Raw genomic sequence first — 20406 nt, forward strand, 5'->3', positions numbered from 1 at the left:
TTTTGTTTGTTTATGTTTTTTTTTACACTCATATTACTTTTATTTTAACTAGGTTTTGACGATGCAGCTACTTGCTGATATCCGTATATTAAGAAAAAATTACTATTGTATACTTAAATGACGTTGTCGATACTAAATTTTTTTAATTAAACAAATTCAATAAATATATATGACCGGCTGTGGTTTGAAGTTGTAGATCTGCCTTTGGTGCGTCGTTCTTGAGTTCCCCCTTGCCATCCTTCCCCGCCGCAATTTAACTCCACCCAGCGTCGGTAAGAAACTCATTCGTTCAATTTGCTCTCGCAAACACACACACACATACAAACTCGTAGGTCATAAATCTGAGAAAACGTCCCCCCGCCCCGCCCCCGGCTCCGGGGTTTCTCGCTTTGAACAAAGTAAAAACAAACCCCATAAATTTCCGCTTTCTTACGAACAATATCCGCTTTTAGCGAATTACCTTTAAGCATCTCCAAGTTACCCGCAATATACGCGGATGCCGAATGCAACATCTGAGTTCGTATCCGCTTCCGCCTCCGTCGTCGCGGAGGCGGCGTATGTGCGCGGGGGGTGGCGGGGGAACGATGGGGTTAGAAAAAGGGTTTGGGGGGGGGGGACAATAAAACGACGCGACAGAAACGCCTGGGCTCTGGTTTCGGAAAGTATAACGATAAATTTAAATTATAAAAAGCAGGAACGATATTTTACAACGGACTTTACAGCAAACTCGCGATCTTAATTTTCTTCCTGACCGCGTTGCTGTAGCCCTCCTTGTACGAATACCACACGTCGTTTTTGGGCGCGCCATCTGCTTTACCTGAAAAGAAAAACGAAGTTACGCAGATACCATTAACATATTTTCAAAAATTGAACTGAAGTGGCTTTTACTTGATGAAAATCCATTTATCAAAATAAATAAGAACTAAAAGTTGTTGACAATTGTTTCGACAACACCGTGTCTTTATCAAATGTCATATTTACAAACTCAAGTCTGTTCATAGATATAAGAAAGCGACTAACTGATACGACTTAAGGAAAGACCCGGGGGCAAGCGGTAAAAATAAAGTAGGGCCGAACAGGTCCGTACTTTGCTTAAGAATATAATTATTTGGGGTTTTGTTACGGAAGATACTAAACAATATTTAAATTTTTAATATATGTATTTATGTTTAAATCTAAAACAAAATTACGAATTATTTGTATTACCTACTTAAATTACTTAAAATTATTCATAGAATATATCAGTATCACTATCGGTATCATCGCCTGTTCTAATTATTATTTGTTCTATATTACTTGCAATATGGATATACGATTGTTCTGCTTTTTCTATATGTTTAACAGAATTTGCCCCACTTTTTGGAGGGATGTTAAAAACATCGGTTTCTATAAGTTTGAGGACATTGGAGTTAACACGGGGAAAAACATTTGTTACGACGAATGACAGATTTCAGTTGGTGCAAAACATGTTCAATGGGATTAAATATACAGTGGTACAGTGGAAGCCTTAAAACTGTATGCCCTGGATTTTTGCATAATTATCACAGACGTATTCCTTTTGTAGGTTCAAGCTTCGTAGAACCTCAATTAATTGCTTTTTGGTATAACCTTGGTGAAAATAAATGTCGTTATTATACATGTAGTTTTGGATTGTTGCTTTTGTGTCACATGAGGAAGGGGTTTTAGTCAACTGTCTACTGTGATAACTTGCGTTGTCCATTACAATAACGCTATTAGGAGGAAGGTTTGGAACTAATTTGTTTTTAAACCAACTTTCAAATAAATCAGCGGTGGTGTCTTCATGGTAATCCAGAGCAGAATCTTTAATATTTTTCGCAGACAGAGAAAGTCCATTTGGAATCCAACAATCTTTAGAGCCAGCATGCAAAATAGTTATTCTTTTACCTCTTTTTGATGGCGCGTTTGTTTTACACTTATCAGTTGAGTCAACCCGACCCTTTTCCGGCGTATCATAAGTGTCGAACCAGCTTTCATCCAAGTAAATAGTTGGTCTGTGTTGTTCTCTGTAAATCCTAATTTTTTCTAGATATTCCAGTCGCCATTTCCGAATTCTAAAAGATTCCATTAAAACTTGCTTTTGTCAATTTTTTTTTAAATCTAAAACCCATGTGTTGAATACACTTCCATAATGTAGTTCTGATACATTTAACACCAGTTTCATCTTTTTCTAGCCTAATCTAATAGAGGCACGCTTTGTTCCTCGTATAACTGTTAAATTTTACGCTCCATTATATCTTGATCACTAATGATTGCTAATAAACCCAAACTAAATAGTATACCAAACCAAAGAATATTAAACACAGGTAGGTATAAAATTATTTTCTATTACGGACCACAATTTTATCTGAATTTAAATATCGAAACTTTAGATAATAATCTATGTAACTAACCTAAAAATTAACCTAACCTAACTCCATTAAAAAGAACAGGGGAATAGAAAAGGACTGAAATTTATAGTTTTGGTTAGTCAATTGGAGTTAGTACCCCGACACTCTCAGCTGGCAACAAGATTTCAAAATTAGGCATAATATTTTCTTTGCTCAAAATATGCATTTTCCCGTTCTGTGCGGACGTTGACGTTCCATGAATGTTTCATATTTTTAAGGTCTAGAAGCTTTTGGAAGTCACGGAGCTTGCCTTTATCTATTTTACAATAATACCATGTTTCTATCTATTTTCCCACTCTCACTCTCACTTTCAAAATGGAAGGATATCTCTGGCGATTCGATTTAAACCATTACCATCTGATATTTTGAAAAAAGCCAATGGCGTTTCAGACCTACTGCATAAAGGACATATAAAATCCCAAAAAACTGAAGAAGTTGAATTTACAGGTTAATAGATGGATTAACTGTCAAAATAAACCCGAAAATTCGCATATAAAATTTCTAGGTACAGAACTTGACTGTCAATTAAGGAGGTCCAATCAGATAGACTGGGTCACAAAAAACTGAATAGTTCATATTTTGCGTATGCTGCTCATCAGTATACTCGGCAATTTTTTACAATATCATAAGTTGCCGAAGGGCAGTAGACTCGGACCGAACCTTATCCAACAAAAAAGTTTTATTAGCACAAAATCTAAATATAACAAAGGAATTTAATAAGCAGTTAAAGATTGAATTTTCAAAAAGTTTCAATATTTCGTCTCAGTTATTAACCGGCATTTACCGTTTAAATTTTTAAACTTGAGAATTTTTTTCACAGTATATGGACAATTGCAGTTAGTACTCTTCCACTCTCAGCTGAAGAGAACCCTGATTGATACCTCGAAACAAGACTTCAAGGTTAGGCTTAATAGTTTTGAAAGTATCTGTAGACATCTGGGAAGTTGTATATGCATTTTAGCACTCTGTGCGGACGTTTGCTCAAAAACCTTGGTTGCAAGACTTCCATGACTATCTTCGACATTTTAAAGGTCTTGGAACTTGTAGTTTTCTATATTATAAGGTTGTTCGGAAAGTCATTTCGTTTTTTCCCGTCAGAGGACTTAATTACGTTTTTTCGAAACCAACTTCACACTTAAGCCGCATAACCATTATATGTCTTGAGAGCTGATATTGCAAGGCTTGTGTGTGAAAAAGTTCTATTAATTCTACGCAGTAGTTTTTGCAAATCGGCGAATAACCACACGAGAGATCGGTGAGAGATTAAATTTGTCGAATTCGACTGTTTATGGCTATTTGAAAGGCATGGGCTTAACCTCGAAGCTCGATGTGTGGGTGCCCCATGCCCTTACGGAGCGAAATTTGTGTCGTCGCGTTGACGTGTGTGATTCGCTCCTCAAACGTCAAGAAAATTATCCATTTTTGAAGCAGATTATTACTGGGGACGAAAAATGGGTTGTATACAACAATGTTAAACGCAAGAGGTCATGGAGCAGAAAAGATGAACCGGCTCAAAGCGTGTCAAAAGCCAACATTCACCAAAAAAAGGTGTTGCTCTCCGTTTGGTGGGATGTCAAAGGAATCGTTATTTTTGAGCTTTTGCCGGACAATACAACGATTAATTCAGAAGTCTATTGTCATCAACTGGACAAATTGAATGATTCACTTAAAGAGAAGAGGCCCGAATTAATCAACAGGAAGGGTGTAGTGTTCCACCAGGATAATGCGAGACCTCACACAAGTTTGGTCACTCGCCAAAAACTTTTACAGCTTGAATGGGACGTACTGCAATATCCACCATATTCTCCATATCTGGCGCCTTCCGACTACTATTTGTTCCGGTCCCTGCAAAATTTTTTGGATGGCAAAACCTTTACCTCAAATGAAGATGTCAAAAACCACCTGAACCAGTTTTTTGCCAGCAAGGACCAAAACTTTTATGAGAGGGGAATTACGTTACTGCCAGAAAGATGGCAAAAGGTGTTGGGCCAGAATGGCCAATATATAATTTAATAAAATATTTATTCATTATACGAAAACTGTCTTTCATGTTCCCCAAAAAAAACGAAATGACTTTCCGAACAACCCAATATATTATCTATTTTCCCTCTCCCAAGGGCACCTCTGACGATATCAGAGTTGAGTTTAATATCCAATCTTTGATGTTTGCGAAGATCTAGAGGTCTCTAGAGGAGGTTGTATTTTGGTTGCGTCCACCGACACCTCGAAAATTTTAATATCAAATTTACCTCTTGGTATATTTGGTCACTAACACCAGAAGTTTAAGGTTGTATTAAAGCTCAAAGTTGTGATGTGACTAGAGCAACTCCAGACAGTGGCAGATCTCCTACCCTCGTCTAGTTCGACACCATCACCTCTGAGGATTCCATTGTATCCGATATTTCGAATTCCATCATAGCCATAAGCGACTCCAAAGCCTATCTAATTGAGGCAACAGCGTGATGAGTTGGTTTTGACTCGGCCGATGATGTCTCGGTCTCCGCGGGGCAAGGAGAATTGTAATTTCGATGGGCAAACAATAGGAGAGCGATTCCATTTGGAGGCAATTACAGCTCGAGCAAACTGCGTAATTGCCGACGTCTAATCTCGTTGCCGGAAGCCCCGCCCGCCCCTCCCCGCCGCCCCCATCAATTCGAATGTCTCACGGATTTGTTCGGCGCCCGTAATGGAGATCCAAAACCTTATTCACGGCCATAATTGATTTCTTTCTCTCTCGTCTTGTTTGACGATTCATCGCTTCGATTCGAGTTTCCGGTTTTCGGCCAGCGCTTTATACGGATTATCCGGAAGGATTAATACTTCCGTCCGAACTTTAACTAAGGATTATACTTCCGGACGAGCATTTTTTCCAAGTTTTACGACATCGTTAATTGTCGCCTGTGCAGAATTCCAAATAATAGTCGCTATTAAGCTAAAAAGATAATAAAATTTACTTAAATTAATTTAATTAATTTAAGATAATAAAATTAAAAATAATTTAATAAATTAAAGATAATAAAATTTGCTGTAGAATAATAAAAGTTTTTTGAAAAATAAAACAATCGCTTATAGTCATTTAAAAAAAAAAACATAAAATTGGGTGTCATCTTCAAGGATCATAGCTTACACTTTATATGGAACATACTGTAGTTCAGAAATAAAACATTAAGTTAATTTGATGTTAGTAGTATTCAAAAAATAAAATTCTTCTATATTACAAGCGTTTAACAACTAAATTATTTTAGGATCGTGTTACATTTTAAAGAGAAATACTGCAGTTTTAAAATAAAAAATTTAATTAAGCAGCGCGTTTAAGATATTATCCTCCAGTAATTACTTAAGTAATTATTTAACGACTATACTATTTAAAAACAGAACATACGTTTAGATTGTGCATTAAAAATGTTTTAAAAAATGATACTGCAATAGTCTTTTATTTAAAGCCGATACTTTCGTTTTAAAGTATTATGTTATAATTTTAAAATAATGCTTATGTTTTACATTTAGATTGGGTTTAACGAATAAGTTATTTTAGAATTATGCTACCCATTAAAAACAAAACAGATGCCGATATTTTATATTTTTAAGATAAATAGCTTTAAAGTAAAACATGCGCTTAGATTTTGATTTTAAGCACCACATTGCCATACTGTATTTAAAAAATAAATGACACGCTTAAGCTTAACATTACAAAATAAATTATTTTAGAATCAAAAAGAACAGAACATAGGCTCGGATATTATATTTTTAATAAAAATATTGCAGTTTGAAAATAGACCGTGCTTAGGTATTGTACTTAGGCAGCATGTTTAAAATATTATACTTTACTAAAGTAAAAAAACATACCCGTAGATTTTAAATTTTTTAGAGATGTACTGTAGCTTTAAAGTAAAACAATATTTAATTTTAAGGGCCACATTGCCGTTCCAATTGTTATACTGCATTTAAAAAATAAATCATACGCTTAAGCTTAACATTAAGAGCGTTTATAAAATAAATTATTTTAAAATCACGATACTGCTTAAAAATAGAACTATAGGATTAGATATTAATAGAAATATTGCAATTTAAAAATATAACTTACTTAGGTTTTCTATTTAAAAAGTATGTTTAAAGTATTAAGCTGTAATTTAAAAATAAACCTTTTGACAAAGGTTTATATTTAGACTCCATTTAAAAAATAAATTGTTTTAGGATCATCTACTGTTTAGAAACAAAATGTGAGTCTCCATTTTATATTTTTCAGAGAAATGGTGCAGTTGATAAGTAAAACATGTGTTTAGGTTTCAAATTTAATTAATCACCATTCTGATGTTTAAATAATTATAGATTATATATTTAAAAATAGAAGTTTCGCATTTCATTTTTTTCTTAATAGTTCTACCGTTAAAACCAAAACATAACCTTAGATTTTACATTTTTAAGAGAAAAGCTGCGGTTCAAAAATAGAACTCGCTAAAGTTTTGTATTTAAGCAGCATGTTTAGCATATTATACTATAATAAAGGTTTGTATTTAAGGACCACACTGCCGTATAAGGTATTACACTACAAATTAAAAATAAAACTTAAGATCTACATTTGTTTGAAGATCAATACTACAGTCTAAAAGTAAAACAAGTGGTTACATTATGAATATAAGGACTGTACTGGTGTTTAAAGGATTATTTAAAGAAAATACTTTTAAGGGCTAATACTGAAGGTTAAAAATACTGGCACAAAGGTTCCTATTTTACTATTTTGTTCACAGTTCTAATATTAAAAACACAAATTTGTTTAGGTCTTACATAAAAGTATTCCTACCAAAAACTTACCAAACGAAGAAGTTGCGGATTGCACGACTCTGCCAAAAAAATCCTTTTTGACGGCATTCTGCAATAAGAAGAAAACAGTCATAAAACGCCAACCACATTTTTTTCCCACTTTAATTATAATTTGGTTCCCAATTTTTCACCTCCTCTTTTTAATAGTTTTTAATAATAATTTTAACTTTTACTAGCAGATGACTGAAATCGCGAAGAATTTCGTTGTCGAACATTAATGGGAAAAAGTATTACGGTTCATCCACCGAAAACCCGCAACTTAATATATACCCCGGAAATATTTATCACCGTCGGTCCGGGCCGTACCGGAGTTGCGGACTCCGGGTAGAAATTGATTTCCCCGAAATTGAACTGGTTCGCCGAACGGGATTTTCGACTTCTCCAACTTTTATTAGGACTGATGATGCCTCGTTTGCGGATAGCGGGAATAGAGAAATTGGCCTCACGGATAGCGGCTTAAATCGGTTACACAGCCGAGCCGGTCCGAATTGTGTCGGAGCGAACTTAAACCCATTCGATTTTGACACGTATTGTCAAATGTTTTCCCGCTACTCACGCAGAAAAAAAAACAAATTGTTAATTGTAGATGGAGTATAACTCCAATATTTTCTAATCGATCGTATTTTTACATTAAAGACCAGTTATATAATATGATATTTTCAGATATATTTTTCATTGTAGTAAATAGTTTTGTGTTCTACTTCGGAAATTGCATCGTTTCTTTATTTGGAAAGTGTTACCTCCTTAAAATGATGAAATATAATTTTAGAAGGAGAAACAATAGATACTTTTTACAGAACTTCTGGATTCCTCCTGCGTCGGTTTTTGCAGAGTCGAACTTGCTGATGTTTCGCCAATCGTCCTGTCCGCTTCTTCAGAGCTTGCCTGAAACTGGCTCGCATTTTACTCTGTACCTGCTTTTACATTGTTTGAGGGGGGCGGAGCTAAATGGAGGGCATAAACCCCGTCTTGGATGACTGATTCCCATATTGGTGACGGGTAGAGACCTGAGTCGCGGTTAAGATTGTTAAGTTGCTTATAGATTTCTATATACTTTCGGATTTTCGAATAAAATTTTATGACCGGTTTCGTGATTGTGTTTGACAACTGCTGATGAGTTTATTTTTCTTAGTCTTAAGGCTCATTCATGTTCTTTGAGCCTAGTTGAGCCTGGAAACAAGTGAAATGAAAACATTAAAGAAAATAGTAGGAAAAACACTATGGGATAGAGAAACAAATGAAAACATACAACGCATATGTATGTGGAATTGAAAACATTAACACCTGGACAAGAAATAGAAAGCAAGAATGGAATCAACATATAGATAGGATGTCTGAACAACGGATAGTGAGGATGGCAAGAGATAAATCGCCTGCTGGTCGGAGGAGTATAGGACGAAAAAGATGGAACAACAACTTGTGATAAAAATTACATTGGAGTAAAACAAACAAGAGTGCCTAATAGGAAGATGTAATAAGTTTGACATCCTCAATTTGAAAATGCTTTTAAAATATACTTTCCATTATAGCATATAATCGTACAGTACTCTTTGGTTTGAGTTGACAGCATATCGTGATTGCACGTAGCCTGACGAAGTGTAAAAATTGGTCACAAGAACTCTCAAAGCGGTTTCAGTATTTACCGGTGTAAGGTATTAAGGGTTGCGGAACAATATTGAAGACACATTGAAAGGTTTAGGACTTGCAGAGTCAGAAAAATATTAAAAAGTCTGTATTTAGAACACTATTATTACTATATTTGCATATACATCGTTTAAATACTTTATAGGGGGTAAATTTTGAAAATTGACACAGTGTTGTTTATTTTAGGAAGCAATTCAGCAATTAACATGTGTTCATGCCCTTCTTAAGCTGAACAAATTTTTAAAAATTTTGTATGATTAGTTAGGAAAGAATAATTGAACTTTTTTTTTTTTAAGATTTACTGCAGGGATAAGCAGACAACCAAACACTAAAAGAAAATTTACAACACGAAAAATTGCCTATACAATTATACTGAAAGAAAAAGTTGGTTGCGACTCGAAAAAAATCCATTTTTAAAAGTATCTACTACTTTCATTTGTTAAAAATTTTCAAAAATCATTGGTCAATAAATAACATGTTTTAGTAAAAATAAAAGCCAAAAAGCTATTTAGATTTTTTGCATGTATTTTTCATTGACCCAGAATAACATTTTTCAAATAGTAAAATGATCTGAACAAAAATATACAAAATTTTACTTAGAAATTTTTCTATTTTTATGGTAAAATTGCTGGATGCTGGATGGAATTGATATAATGCTTGGTTTAATTAAAGCAACTGTGTGAATATTCTTAAGTATACATCGGACTAATTAAAAACTAGCACAAATTTAACAAAAAATTATGGTCATTGAAATAGAAAAACTTTATGTTTTAAAAACGAATAGCTTCAAGTTGCTACATATATAACTAAAAGTTTTAAATGAAGCGATGAATATTTAATTTGAATTTCCTACATTTTTGTTTAAAAAAATTCAAATACTCAAACGAAGCATTTCATTTTGTTAAAAGACACTTAAGATGTTGAGAATTTGCCATTTTTGTTTTAAGCCCACATACTTTTGAGTCTATGCAAAGCTTACTTATGCTCCTTATCTGCCTTTTATCCTATTTATCCAATTTTTTTGCATTAGTCACCTTTTAATTGTAAAATTTCTTAACAGTTAGATAATAAGAACACAATAATAATAAAAATAATAATAATAATAATAATAATAATAATAATAATAATATTACTATTATTATTATTATAAATAATAATAATAATAATAATAATAATAATAATAATAATATGGGGCCGGAGCCTTTGAATAAGGGCTTTTTCTAGAGACTCAATATTTTGAATAACGGGTCGAGATCTACAATTTTTGTATTTTTGGTTTTCGTTTGTCGTATAGTGTACTCGAGATATATATTCTTTTAATGCTGATGAAAATTTTTTTTTTGCATTTGCATTTACGTTAAAAAAAGTCTTAAAAATTTGGAGATTATTCTTCGTGTGTCGCTGGATATCGCAGCAGCACCTTATCACCCTAATCTAAGCCAATCGTATTTTCGGCACTTCTAAAATATAGCAAGCGTTTTACGACACTTTTATCAAACTGATAACGCTTGAACGTAAACCCAGAATTCGGCTCACTAATCAAAATATTTTTACCATGAAAACGGTAATTCTACTTTTCATCGCGCATGTGGTTTTTAGTAAGTACACGATTATCATCTAAGTAATAAATTCAACATGTTAACGTTTTAGAAGTAACCTGCGCTGAGGAGCAAGCAGCTCTCCAGCCACCAATTGGCCATCGAATAGACGAAATAGCTGAAGGAATCGTGAAGAAATGGAAAGAGGAAGGGTTGAAGATCACGCCTGATCACGTGAGGAAATGGTTGAAGACTCTAGATCGCGACGTGAATAACAAAGATAGTGAAGAGTCTTCGAATGAAAAGCAGGAGAGTACTGGACACCAGGAAGGCTTAGGCTTAGTGGCGGATGAGATCATGAAGGTTGCGACCTTAGATGGAGAAGATGATGACTCGACGGAAGAAGAATTGGAGACAGAAGACCTCTCGGATGAAGCAGTAAATGAAAACGAAGAAGAACTTGAGGAGCCGGCAGATGGGGAACCAGTCGAAAGTGACATACTACCGGTCGACGAACGTGATGCATTGGGGAAAGTATTCGATGAACTGTAAATCTCTTGACGTTGATATTGTATTGTAAAATAATACGAATAAAATGCATAAAAGCTGACGAATGGAAGGAAAACTTTGATCGACGAGATAAAGACCCAATGACAGAGAAGGAGGGGCACCGTCTCGCTCCTCCCGGGACCAACGTTAACCGATTTGCCGGGAAACGTGGATAATAGAGTTGTCCGCCGTTGCCGCGGATAAATGGAATTGTTAAGTTTTAACGTTGACAAATGTATACGCCTTAAGCCGGGTGATCCGCCCGGGAAAACTCTAATCTGACAAACGATGGGCCCGGAAAACGGTCCTTTTCGGGTAATCCGGCAATCTGGCCAGGTCGTCTTTCGTTAAAATCGCCTTAATACGGTTTCACGATAAAGGATTCGAACGGGAACTCTGTCGCTCGTCTTTTCGTTTTTCACAACGTTTTACTTCGCATTGCTTTCGAAAAATTAAATCCATGAATTGTGTACAGGGTGAGTCAATGATTTCTATTCCTATTCCTGAAACCCTCACCATCATTTCAGATATATTAAAATCCTTCTCACCTTAATTGAAAAATGCTTGTCTGGAACATATTTTATCAAACTAGATTTAAAACTTGTCCAAAAATCTCTCAACATCTTCGATCCGTCAAAGACAAAATTCCATTTTAGATGCTAGGAGTTTACAGCATTCCATGCATATGCGGCATTGGCACATTGGAGAGTCCGCACGAAAAATATCAACTAGGCTCAAAGAATATGAAAGAGCCTTAAGACTAAGACAAATAAACTCATCAGCAGTTGCCGAGCACAATCAGTAAACCGGTCATAAAATTCTTGCATGTAATCAATTCTTCTACCAACGAAAAATCCGAGAGTCTATAGAAATCTATAAGCAATCTAACAATCTTAACCGCGACTCAGGTCTCTACCTGCCACCAATATGGGAATCAATCATCCGAGACTGTGTTTCTGCCTCTCGTTTAGCTCCGCCCCCCTCAAACAATATAAAAGCAGGTACAGAGTAAAAACCCTGAAGAAGCCATCAGGATGATTGGCGAAACGTTAGCTAGTTCGACTCAACAAAAATCGACGCAGGAGGAATCCAGAAGGTTTATAAAAAGTATTACAGTAGCCTGTGGAAGATTCTTTGAAAAAAAAATAGAGTACACTTATTTATTGCATTGGTTTCAAAAGTTATGAGAAAATGGTAAATACAATACAAAGAAAATGCATATACTTTTTAAAATAGATTTTGGTTCAAATTCCTTTTAAAATTCTTCAACTTTTTTATTAGTAATACATACTTATACCTAACAGTTTTTCCAATATTTTAATTTTCCTAAAAAAATACCAATTTTCGCATTTTCAAAAAAAAAAAATTTTTTTATTAAGTATGCTTCTTTGCGATTTATTTTAACTTTTCCAATATCCGAATATATTCGTTTATTTTGAACAGCATCTAATTAAAATTCAGTTACATATATCTTTTACGTCACTTTCAAATAACATTAATCTACCTTCAAAAATAATGGCGCTCTCGTAATTTTTTTGCAAGTGCGAAAATTGGTATTTTGTTAGAAAAATTAAAATATTGGAAAAGCTATTAGGTTTAGGTATGTGTTATTATTAATAAAAACATGAATATCTTATTCGACACTCTTTTTGAGTCACCCTGTATACTTTAAAATAACTTTAAAATGTGCATCGTTACAACATTTGTATTTACCATTTTCTCATAACTTTGGATGAAATAATGAACTTTATTGTACATAACGGTGCTTCCTACGCATGCGCCAATTTTGTGTCTGTTCTCTGTAGATGGGCCTTCAAGTGACGATAACTTGTGATTTAAATGCCGTTTATCACATTTAACGCATATTTAACAATTTTCTATTCCCTGTGTATGACCTCATACTTGAATATTTCTTGACCTTGTTCACTTATTTTGTTGTTAACTATTCAATGTGTGCAGTTTAGCATCTATTTCCGTAATTATTTCGATATGTTTATCTCTAAGGATTGTCATGTTGTCGCTTCTTTCTGCCATCTCTTTTACTTTTTACGCAAATTGAAACTGTCATATTTTGCTTGTAGTTCTTCTAGTTCCTGGCACATTGTCGACATACATTGTTCCTTTGACTGTCTGCATTTCTTCCTAATAGTTCTTTTTGGTTGTTTGTATTCTGTTATCTTTACTATTGCGTCTAGAATTTCATGTCGTGCATTATTGCTTTTTGTCATTTTTTTGTGTAGCCGGTGTCTTGTTCTCCGATGGTGGTTATTTTGTTCTTGAATATGTTCCATATTGTTTCTATTTCCTCTTCTTCTGATGCACATTTGACTGCTGCTTCTAATTTTCCTTTGATTTTAGGACTTATTTGTTGTTTCGTTTTTTTTATTTTTTCAGTTTTGGTTTTCGGAAATCGTTTGAGTTTGAAGTCCATCACAACGGTAATGTGATCAGGGGTAAGTTATCACTGTTTTTATGTATTATTTGAATTCCAATCATATGAGAATAAAATGAATTTGGTTCCTAACAATCATCCCCTCTATTTCTGCAGTCGATCTGCATGTATATAATCTTCTGGGGTGCAGCTTAGAGAATGTGTTAGCTATCATTAGATTGTTTTCTATACAAAGACTACACAAGGACCGTAAGCTCTCGTATTATCTCCTCCTTGGCGTTCAAGTCACCAATAACCAAATTTATTTCTCCCTTCTTTGTCAGTCGCATCACTTCATCAACTTCATATAATTCTTCAATTCCTGGGTGTGACTTGTCATGCGTTGGAGCGTAGATCTAGATTTAGGCTGATGAACTTTGTCACTGACTTTGCTATTCTATCCGAGACAAGTGTTGGTCTGGCTCAGGTCCTCCTGAGTAATATATGGTTCCTCTATTTGTTTTTCATTTTCAAGATTTAGACCTTCTGACTGCACTCAATCCCATGATATCTATGTTCATTCTGTCCACCTGGCACTCAACATTTGTAAATTTCAGTCAGTCAGTCTTCTCTGCTCGTACCAAATAAACCAATTGATTTAAACACAGCTTAATAGGCAACAGCTAACAATTTTGTATTTTACCATCTTCGCAAGTTATACAGAGTGCGCGAGGTTTTGGGTCGTAGTAGTTTTCAAAAAAAAATTTTTGATTCAAAAACAGTTATTTTTTCAAAAACCGATGTTATAATGTCACTTTCATTGATTATAACATTTTTTTGACAAAGTCCACGGTATACTAGGTATTCGCAAAAAAAAAACGAAAACTACATTCACCTGAACTTAAGTTACTTTGCACCATATGAATAAAAAAAATTAAAACTTTTTGGTGCTCTGGAGGGACAAGGAAAATCAGTGAATTACTGGAATAAAACGTTTATTTTGAAACAAAATTTGCCTTGGACAAATAGGCGATTACGTCATTTTAAAAAGTAACGATGCTGTTCCTGCTGTTGGCTTTCTCGATCAACAACTGGAGGCGGGCGAAACACAACGAGCAGGCGTTTTCCTGAACCACTACCGGGGGCGACGGTCTGGCTACGGGATCAGCTGGTTTTCCTTCTGAGTTGACGTCGATCTTGGCCAGCACCGACAAAAGAAGTTCTCTGACGTATTGCACGCACGGAGCTTGCTGGGGCAAGTTGGAAATCTCTGGCGGGGATTGTTGGGGCCAGTTGGAGATTTCTGGGGGCGCTTGCTGGGGCCAGTTGGAAATCTCTGGCGGGGCTTGTTGGGGCCAGTTGGAGATTTCTGGAGGAGCCTGTTGAGGCCAGTTGGAGATTTCTGGAGGAGCCTGTTGGGGCCAGTTGGAGATTTCTGGAGGAGCCTGTTGGGGCCAGTTGGAAATCTCTGGTGGGGCTTGTTGGGGCCAGTTGGAAATTTCTGGAGGAGCCTGTTGGGGCCAGTTGGAAATCTCTGGTGGGGCTTGTTGGGGCCAGTTGGAGATCTCTGGGGGCGCTTGCTGGGGCCAGTTGGAGATTTCTGGTGGGGCCTGTTGGGGCCAGTTAGAAATTTCGGGGGCGTCCTGAACTACACCAGGAAGGTTGGATATCTCGGGAAGGGCTTGTCCGGGCAGGTTGGAAATCTCGGGCAAGATCTGTCCGGGCAAGTTGGAGATTTGGGGTACGTCTGGGTCGACTTGTCCGGGCAAGTTCGAGATTTGGGGCGCGTCCTGCTGGGCCGGCAAGTTAGATATCTGCACCGGGAGTAACAGCGCCGGCAAGTTGCTAAACGACGCCGCCAGTCCTGCGAAATGGTGGTTAAAGAATAACGATTATTTTTTCAGTTTTAACTTGAATAAAGTATTTAAAAAACCATTTCGGCTTACCTTGGACGATACAAATTGCGAATACGACTGCGAACTTCATCTTGGATCGGTGCGATCGAGAACTGATGCCTTTGCCGGCGATTTGTCAGCTTTTTATACCGCGTTTGTCGATTTTCTTCGATTTTTTCGCGCCTTAATCCGTTTATTGTATCGACAGTTGTAATATGCTTAAACGGCGCGAGATAAGGCGGGGTACAATAAAAAACGGCCATAAAAGTGAACGATACGCGAAATTTTAAATCAGCCACCGTTAAAGGGGGGCATTTTGCAAACAATAAGTCCGGTTTATTGCTCAATAAAATTGAGAAGTCAAAACAAACATACGCAACACGCATGACGGTCTAGACTTTTCATTCATCGTGGCAACGGGATTATTTAGGAATTGAAAAATATTTCTGACATAACAACTTATAACAAAAGGACGGTGCCCAAAAGTCCTTAAAGACTAGTAGACAAAAATATTATCGTTAAGATACTCAGGAAAGGGAGTTTCATTTTAGGAAACTTCTGACCCTCGAACCAATAACAGTCATCCAATTTAGAAAGTTAAATTTTACCCGTTAATTCACAGTAACTAAAGAATTTAATGTAAAAGTGGACGACGATGTGAATTTTTCTAATTGACAAAATAAATTAGTAAAAAGCGTTGGGAAATTTTTAAATTTTAATTTTGAAAATATTAAAATGTTATATCGAACAATTCGGAATACAATAAAGGCAGAAAATCTCCGCAGGTATTTAAATTTTCACGAATTTATATTTTATTTGGTTTCATTTATGCACGATAGAAATTTAAAATTTTACCACGCCACAAGCGACGACAAATATTTTTTTTTATTGGAAGTGGTTAATGTCAGCTTCCCAAACGTTGTCAAACATTTTAGATATTTTAGTCAGGCGTCTGGCGAAATTAAATTAGAAAAATGTTGCAAAATTTAAAGGTGCTGTTGAGAAAACTAAAAATCACATTTGATGATACACCAAAAAAAAAAACGAAATTTTTTGTGTTACTTAAAGAGATATAAAAAATACAAGTCAGTTTCTCGTTGCCACTTTTTCAGCTCTATAAGACTTTTTGGTGTATCTTCGAAAGTAATGACAATTTTTTATTTTTTTCTACTGCGAGTTGTCAACTTTTCTAATTTAACCAATTTCGTATCTCTTATGGTTTCCCATAGCCCCATAACGGACAGACTGTATACTAGAAGAATGACATTTTAGAGCTGTATACACGATTTTGGAAACAAAATGACAGGAGCGATCGGCCAACAAATTTTCCCATAAAAATACCAACTTATTTTGAACGGTTTTTAAAATATTTAGCCTTAAACTTGTTGAAATGTTCACAGAGCCGTGGCGACCGAAAACCAATTGATCTGTTTTGATACGTTTATTGCGTTTTACTAAGCTAAGAGGCATTGAGTAAAAAGTAAAAATCCAATCTTGGTTTATTTGAGAAAAAAGCCAGTTAATCATAATAATGAAGATCAAGAAATTAACATTATAAGGATAGTATATAAAAACAATAACCAAGGAGAGAACGAAAATGATGGAAATGAATCAAAACTAGGCCAGGTGGATGTGGTATGTAATGCCTTCTCCAAGCCTTTTGACAGGATAGAGATTGATATCATTTTATCAAAACCTGGCCAGTAGATTTTAGTGGTCAACTTATCAAATCACATCTATCACCTCATCGAGCCACCTCAATTTGGGATCTCTGTTATTTCATGATATTTATTGACGATTTATCCTATTCACTTAATTTTATATTAGCGCATTAGCAGCAGAAAAGACAAACTTTCATTAAACATGGCTAAAGTTTTAACATTTACGATTAAACAGCATCTTATTGTTTACGAATATTTCATTAGACATGTTTTTAGAAAGGGTTAAATAGATGATGCATATGAGGGTTGTTTTCATCAAAAACCTTACCATACACTTTAGAGTTTCTTCCAGCGCGAAATTGTTAGATTTTTTTACTAGAAACACAAGGAACTAAACAAGGAACTAAAATTACATTATCGTGTTTTGGTTTGGAATATGTTTCGGTTATTTGGGACCCACTTTATGACAGCTACAAAAAACTCAGTTGAATTCCGTATTGAATTTAATGAAGAGGTAAGTGAAAAAAAAAACAAGATGCTGAAAAAAGATGGAATTATGCATTAGCTTATATAGTGAAGTGTGGAAACTCCCACAGAATGCCATATAGATTTCATATAAAACTATACATGCCTAAAACTCAAATTTTTAAGAAAAAAATCGACTAAGAATTTGGCGGAAAATTGAGTTGTGTGTTAATACAGTGTGGCGACGATAAGGGATACTTGAACCCATAAGAAATACGACGGTGGGGAAATTAGATAAAAGTTCCAAATTTACAGATTAATAACGCAGATTTGGTTTTATTTTTTTCTGGTGTTATTGAAAGAAATATACAAAAATTAAGGTCAGCTTCTGAAAAGATGTGCCAAACGTTTAACAGCAACAAATCCCCAAAATATAAAAGATTCGATGAATTTAGACGGTAACATAATAACAGAAGAAGCCGAGGCCGTTGACAAATTTCCAAATTTGAATGTAGAGAGCGCAGACCCATTTGAAGAATGTAGTCCAAACGACTCAGAAGAAGAAACAGAAGTAGAAATCTATAAATTCATATGGTGAAGATCTAAATCATATCTCTATATTAAATGGATTTCAGCACTTAGAAAATCTAGGGAGTTACTTTGAAAAATGTCTCCTTCAACACAATATGGCAAGGTTTCGTCAAACAAACATGTCTGATTTTTTTCACCAACCAAAGGACTAAATAATATTTAAAAAAATTACTTACTACTTATTTGTATTTGTAGTCATATTAATATTTAAAAATATAAAAACGTTACGCACTAAATGTTTTTTTACACATATTATATATGTGTACATATTATGATATCTATTTAGAGTTATCATAAGACCGCAGTACTCTCCTTGAAGCGGACACTTCCGATAAGCGGACAAAATTAGTAGAACCGTGGTGGCTGAGGAGAGAAAGGTCACGTTGGTCTGGGTCCCTGGGTCACACCGGGGCAATGAGGCAGCGGACGCCTTAGCCAGGGAGGGGTCCTCGCATAGGCATATAGGGTCAGAGCCCCGCTTGGTGATCGCCCCGTATGTGATGCGGGGAGCTCTCGAAGCCTGGGCGAGAGACCGGGCCACGGGGGGCTGGAGAGTTGCTCCGGGAATGAGGCAGGCGAGGCTTATGATGGATGGGCCCGCCCTTCCTCGGACCAGGGAGCTGCTTAGACTGACCAGAAAGGAGTGTAGAGCACTAACAGGGGCCTACACAGGACATTGCAGGCTTAGGAGGCATCTTTGCTTGCTAGGCATTGGAGACGACCCGGAGTGTAGGTGGTGCATGGAAGGGGAGGAGACCCCGTATCATCTGTACCGAGTGCCCTACCTTGACATGGGTAAGATTGGGAGTCTTCGGAACGGCCCACCTTAAACGAGGCAAAAAGTATCCTCGCAAATCTCTATAATTCCGAACCGCCGTAAAACTCCTCGACCGGTGACGTCCGAATTGTAAAACTCGAAAAAATATTTTCCAAAAGCAATAAAGGTATTAGACCAAACATAAAAAATTCAGATGAAAGGCAGCAGGCCCGCAACGTTCGATGCCGCGTGCGACTTTACGATCCGAGATAAAGGATGGATCGACTTTATATAAGCGATCGACGATCGCGGCGACTTTTAAAATTATCGATACCCGTCGAAATGTTCAAACATTTGGTCGCCGTTGCCGTGGTGCTCCTGTCGAGTCACTTTGCGGAACTCGAAGCTCACTCCGTTCCGGTCACTAACCTGAAGAGGGTGCAGCAAGATGGTGCTCCGCTTTCACCGATACTCTGGACCAATTTGAATCCAGAGGACGATGTCCAAGTGCTCCCGCCGGTTATAACGACCAATTTGGACCCCGAAGAAGAGGTCGAGGTCCTGCCGCCGTCGGTGCAAGAGCAAAACGAAGACGAAAAGCTTGACCTGCCGAAGGAGAAGGAGGTCGAAAAACCTGCCGCCCAAGGGAGCGACGAAGACAGCGGTAGCGGCGAAAGCGACGAGAAAAAAGAGAGAAACGACAGCGACGACAGCGACAGCGATGAAAGCCGAGGAAAGGATAACAGCGACGACGAAGATGAGAAGCAACAGAAAGACGAAAGCGAGGAACGAAAAGAGGACGAGAGCGAGGCAGTAGAAGATAAAGAAGAGAAGGAAGACCGCACCCATGAAGAAAAAGATTATGATGACGAAGATGAGAAGGCACAGAAACAAGAAAGCGAGGAAAAAAAAGAGGATGAGATCGAGGCAGTAGAAGATAAAGAAGAGAAGGAAGACCGCACCCATGAAGAAAACGATGACGATGATTATGACCAGGAAGATGAGAAGGCACAGAAACAAGAAAGCGAGGAACAAAAAGAGAAAGAGAGCGAGGCCGTAAATGAGAACGAAGAGAAAGGTGATAAAGACGAAGATGAGAAGCAACAGAAAGAAGACGACGAAAAACCAAAAGAGAACGATGGCGAGGTCGTAGAAGAAGAAGAAGCGAAGGAAGGCGAACAGGAAGAAGATAATGAACAAGAAACTGGGACGGAAGAAGTGCCAGAAAAAAATGAAGACGCCGAAGAGGAAAATGACGAAGACAAAGTAGAAGCAGGAAAAGACGACGGTGAGGAAGCAGAACAAGATTCAGATGGTCCCGCGAACGATTCAAAAGATCCCGCGGCGGAAGTCGATGTCGAAAAAGAGGATGGAAAAGTCGAAGCCGAAGTAGAGAAGGGGGAAAGCGACATCTTACTCTCCGAGTGCAAGCAGTGCTTCGGGCAGCTGCTTGAACTCATTGTCGCCCTACAGGGTGCCTTTTAAACGAATAAATATTTTCAACTGAAGCTGTTACTTATTTCCCCAAGTTCGCTTTTAAATGATAATAACTCAACTCTTTATAGTCTAATAGGACAAGCCGATTATCTACAAGACAAAATAAAAGAAAACATTAATTTTTCAACGAAACTTCTACAGGCTACTGTAATACAATTTATAAAACTTCTGGATTCTTCTTGGGTAGGTTGTTGTTGAAAGAAACTTGC

General features: G+C 36.5%; 3 protein-coding genes across 3 annotated transcripts in view; 1 reads left to right on the top strand and 2 right to left on the bottom strand.

Annotated features, from left to right (window-relative positions):
- Nucleotides 1-648: 648 nt before the first annotated feature.
- The window catches only part of LOC132699359 (chromosome transmission fidelity protein 18 homolog), a 45790-nt gene continuing 26032 nt past the window's right edge, over nt 649-20406 (bottom strand). Inside the window, exons 5-6 of the mRNA XM_060666019.1 lie at nt 7221-7278; nt 649-817 (exon numbers count right to left, since the gene is read on the bottom strand). Coding sequence (XP_060522002.1) covers nt 717-817; nt 7221-7278 — 159 coding nt within the window. The 3' untranslated portion in view covers nt 649-716. The remainder of the gene's footprint in view (nt 818-7220; nt 7279-20406) is intronic.
- LOC132699361 (proline-rich protein 36-like) lies at nt 14310-15384 on the bottom strand. Its single transcript, XM_060666021.1, has 2 exons — nt 15278-15384; nt 14310-15195 (listed from the first exon to the last, which is right to left on the bottom strand). Exons 1-2 carry the CDS (start codon nt 15315-15317, stop codon nt 14375-14377), a joined length of 861 nt encoding a protein of 286 aa, XP_060522004.1. The 5' UTR covers nt 15318-15384; the 3' UTR covers nt 14310-14374.
- LOC132699360 (cilia- and flagella-associated protein 251-like) lies at nt 19014-20208 on the top strand. The gene has a single exon (XM_060666020.1). The coding sequence runs from the start codon at nt 19043-19045 to the stop codon at nt 20183-20185; it is 1143 nt and encodes a 380-aa protein (XP_060522003.1). The 5' UTR covers nt 19014-19042; the 3' UTR covers nt 20186-20208.

The sequence above is a fragment of the Cylas formicarius genome, unplaced genomic scaffold (assembly GCF_029955315.1).
Source record: "Cylas formicarius isolate icCylForm1 unplaced genomic scaffold, icCylForm1.1 PGA_scaffold_3__17_contigs__length_32017465, whole genome shotgun sequence".
NCBI lineage: Eukaryota > Metazoa > Arthropoda > Insecta > Coleoptera > Brentidae > Cylas > Cylas formicarius.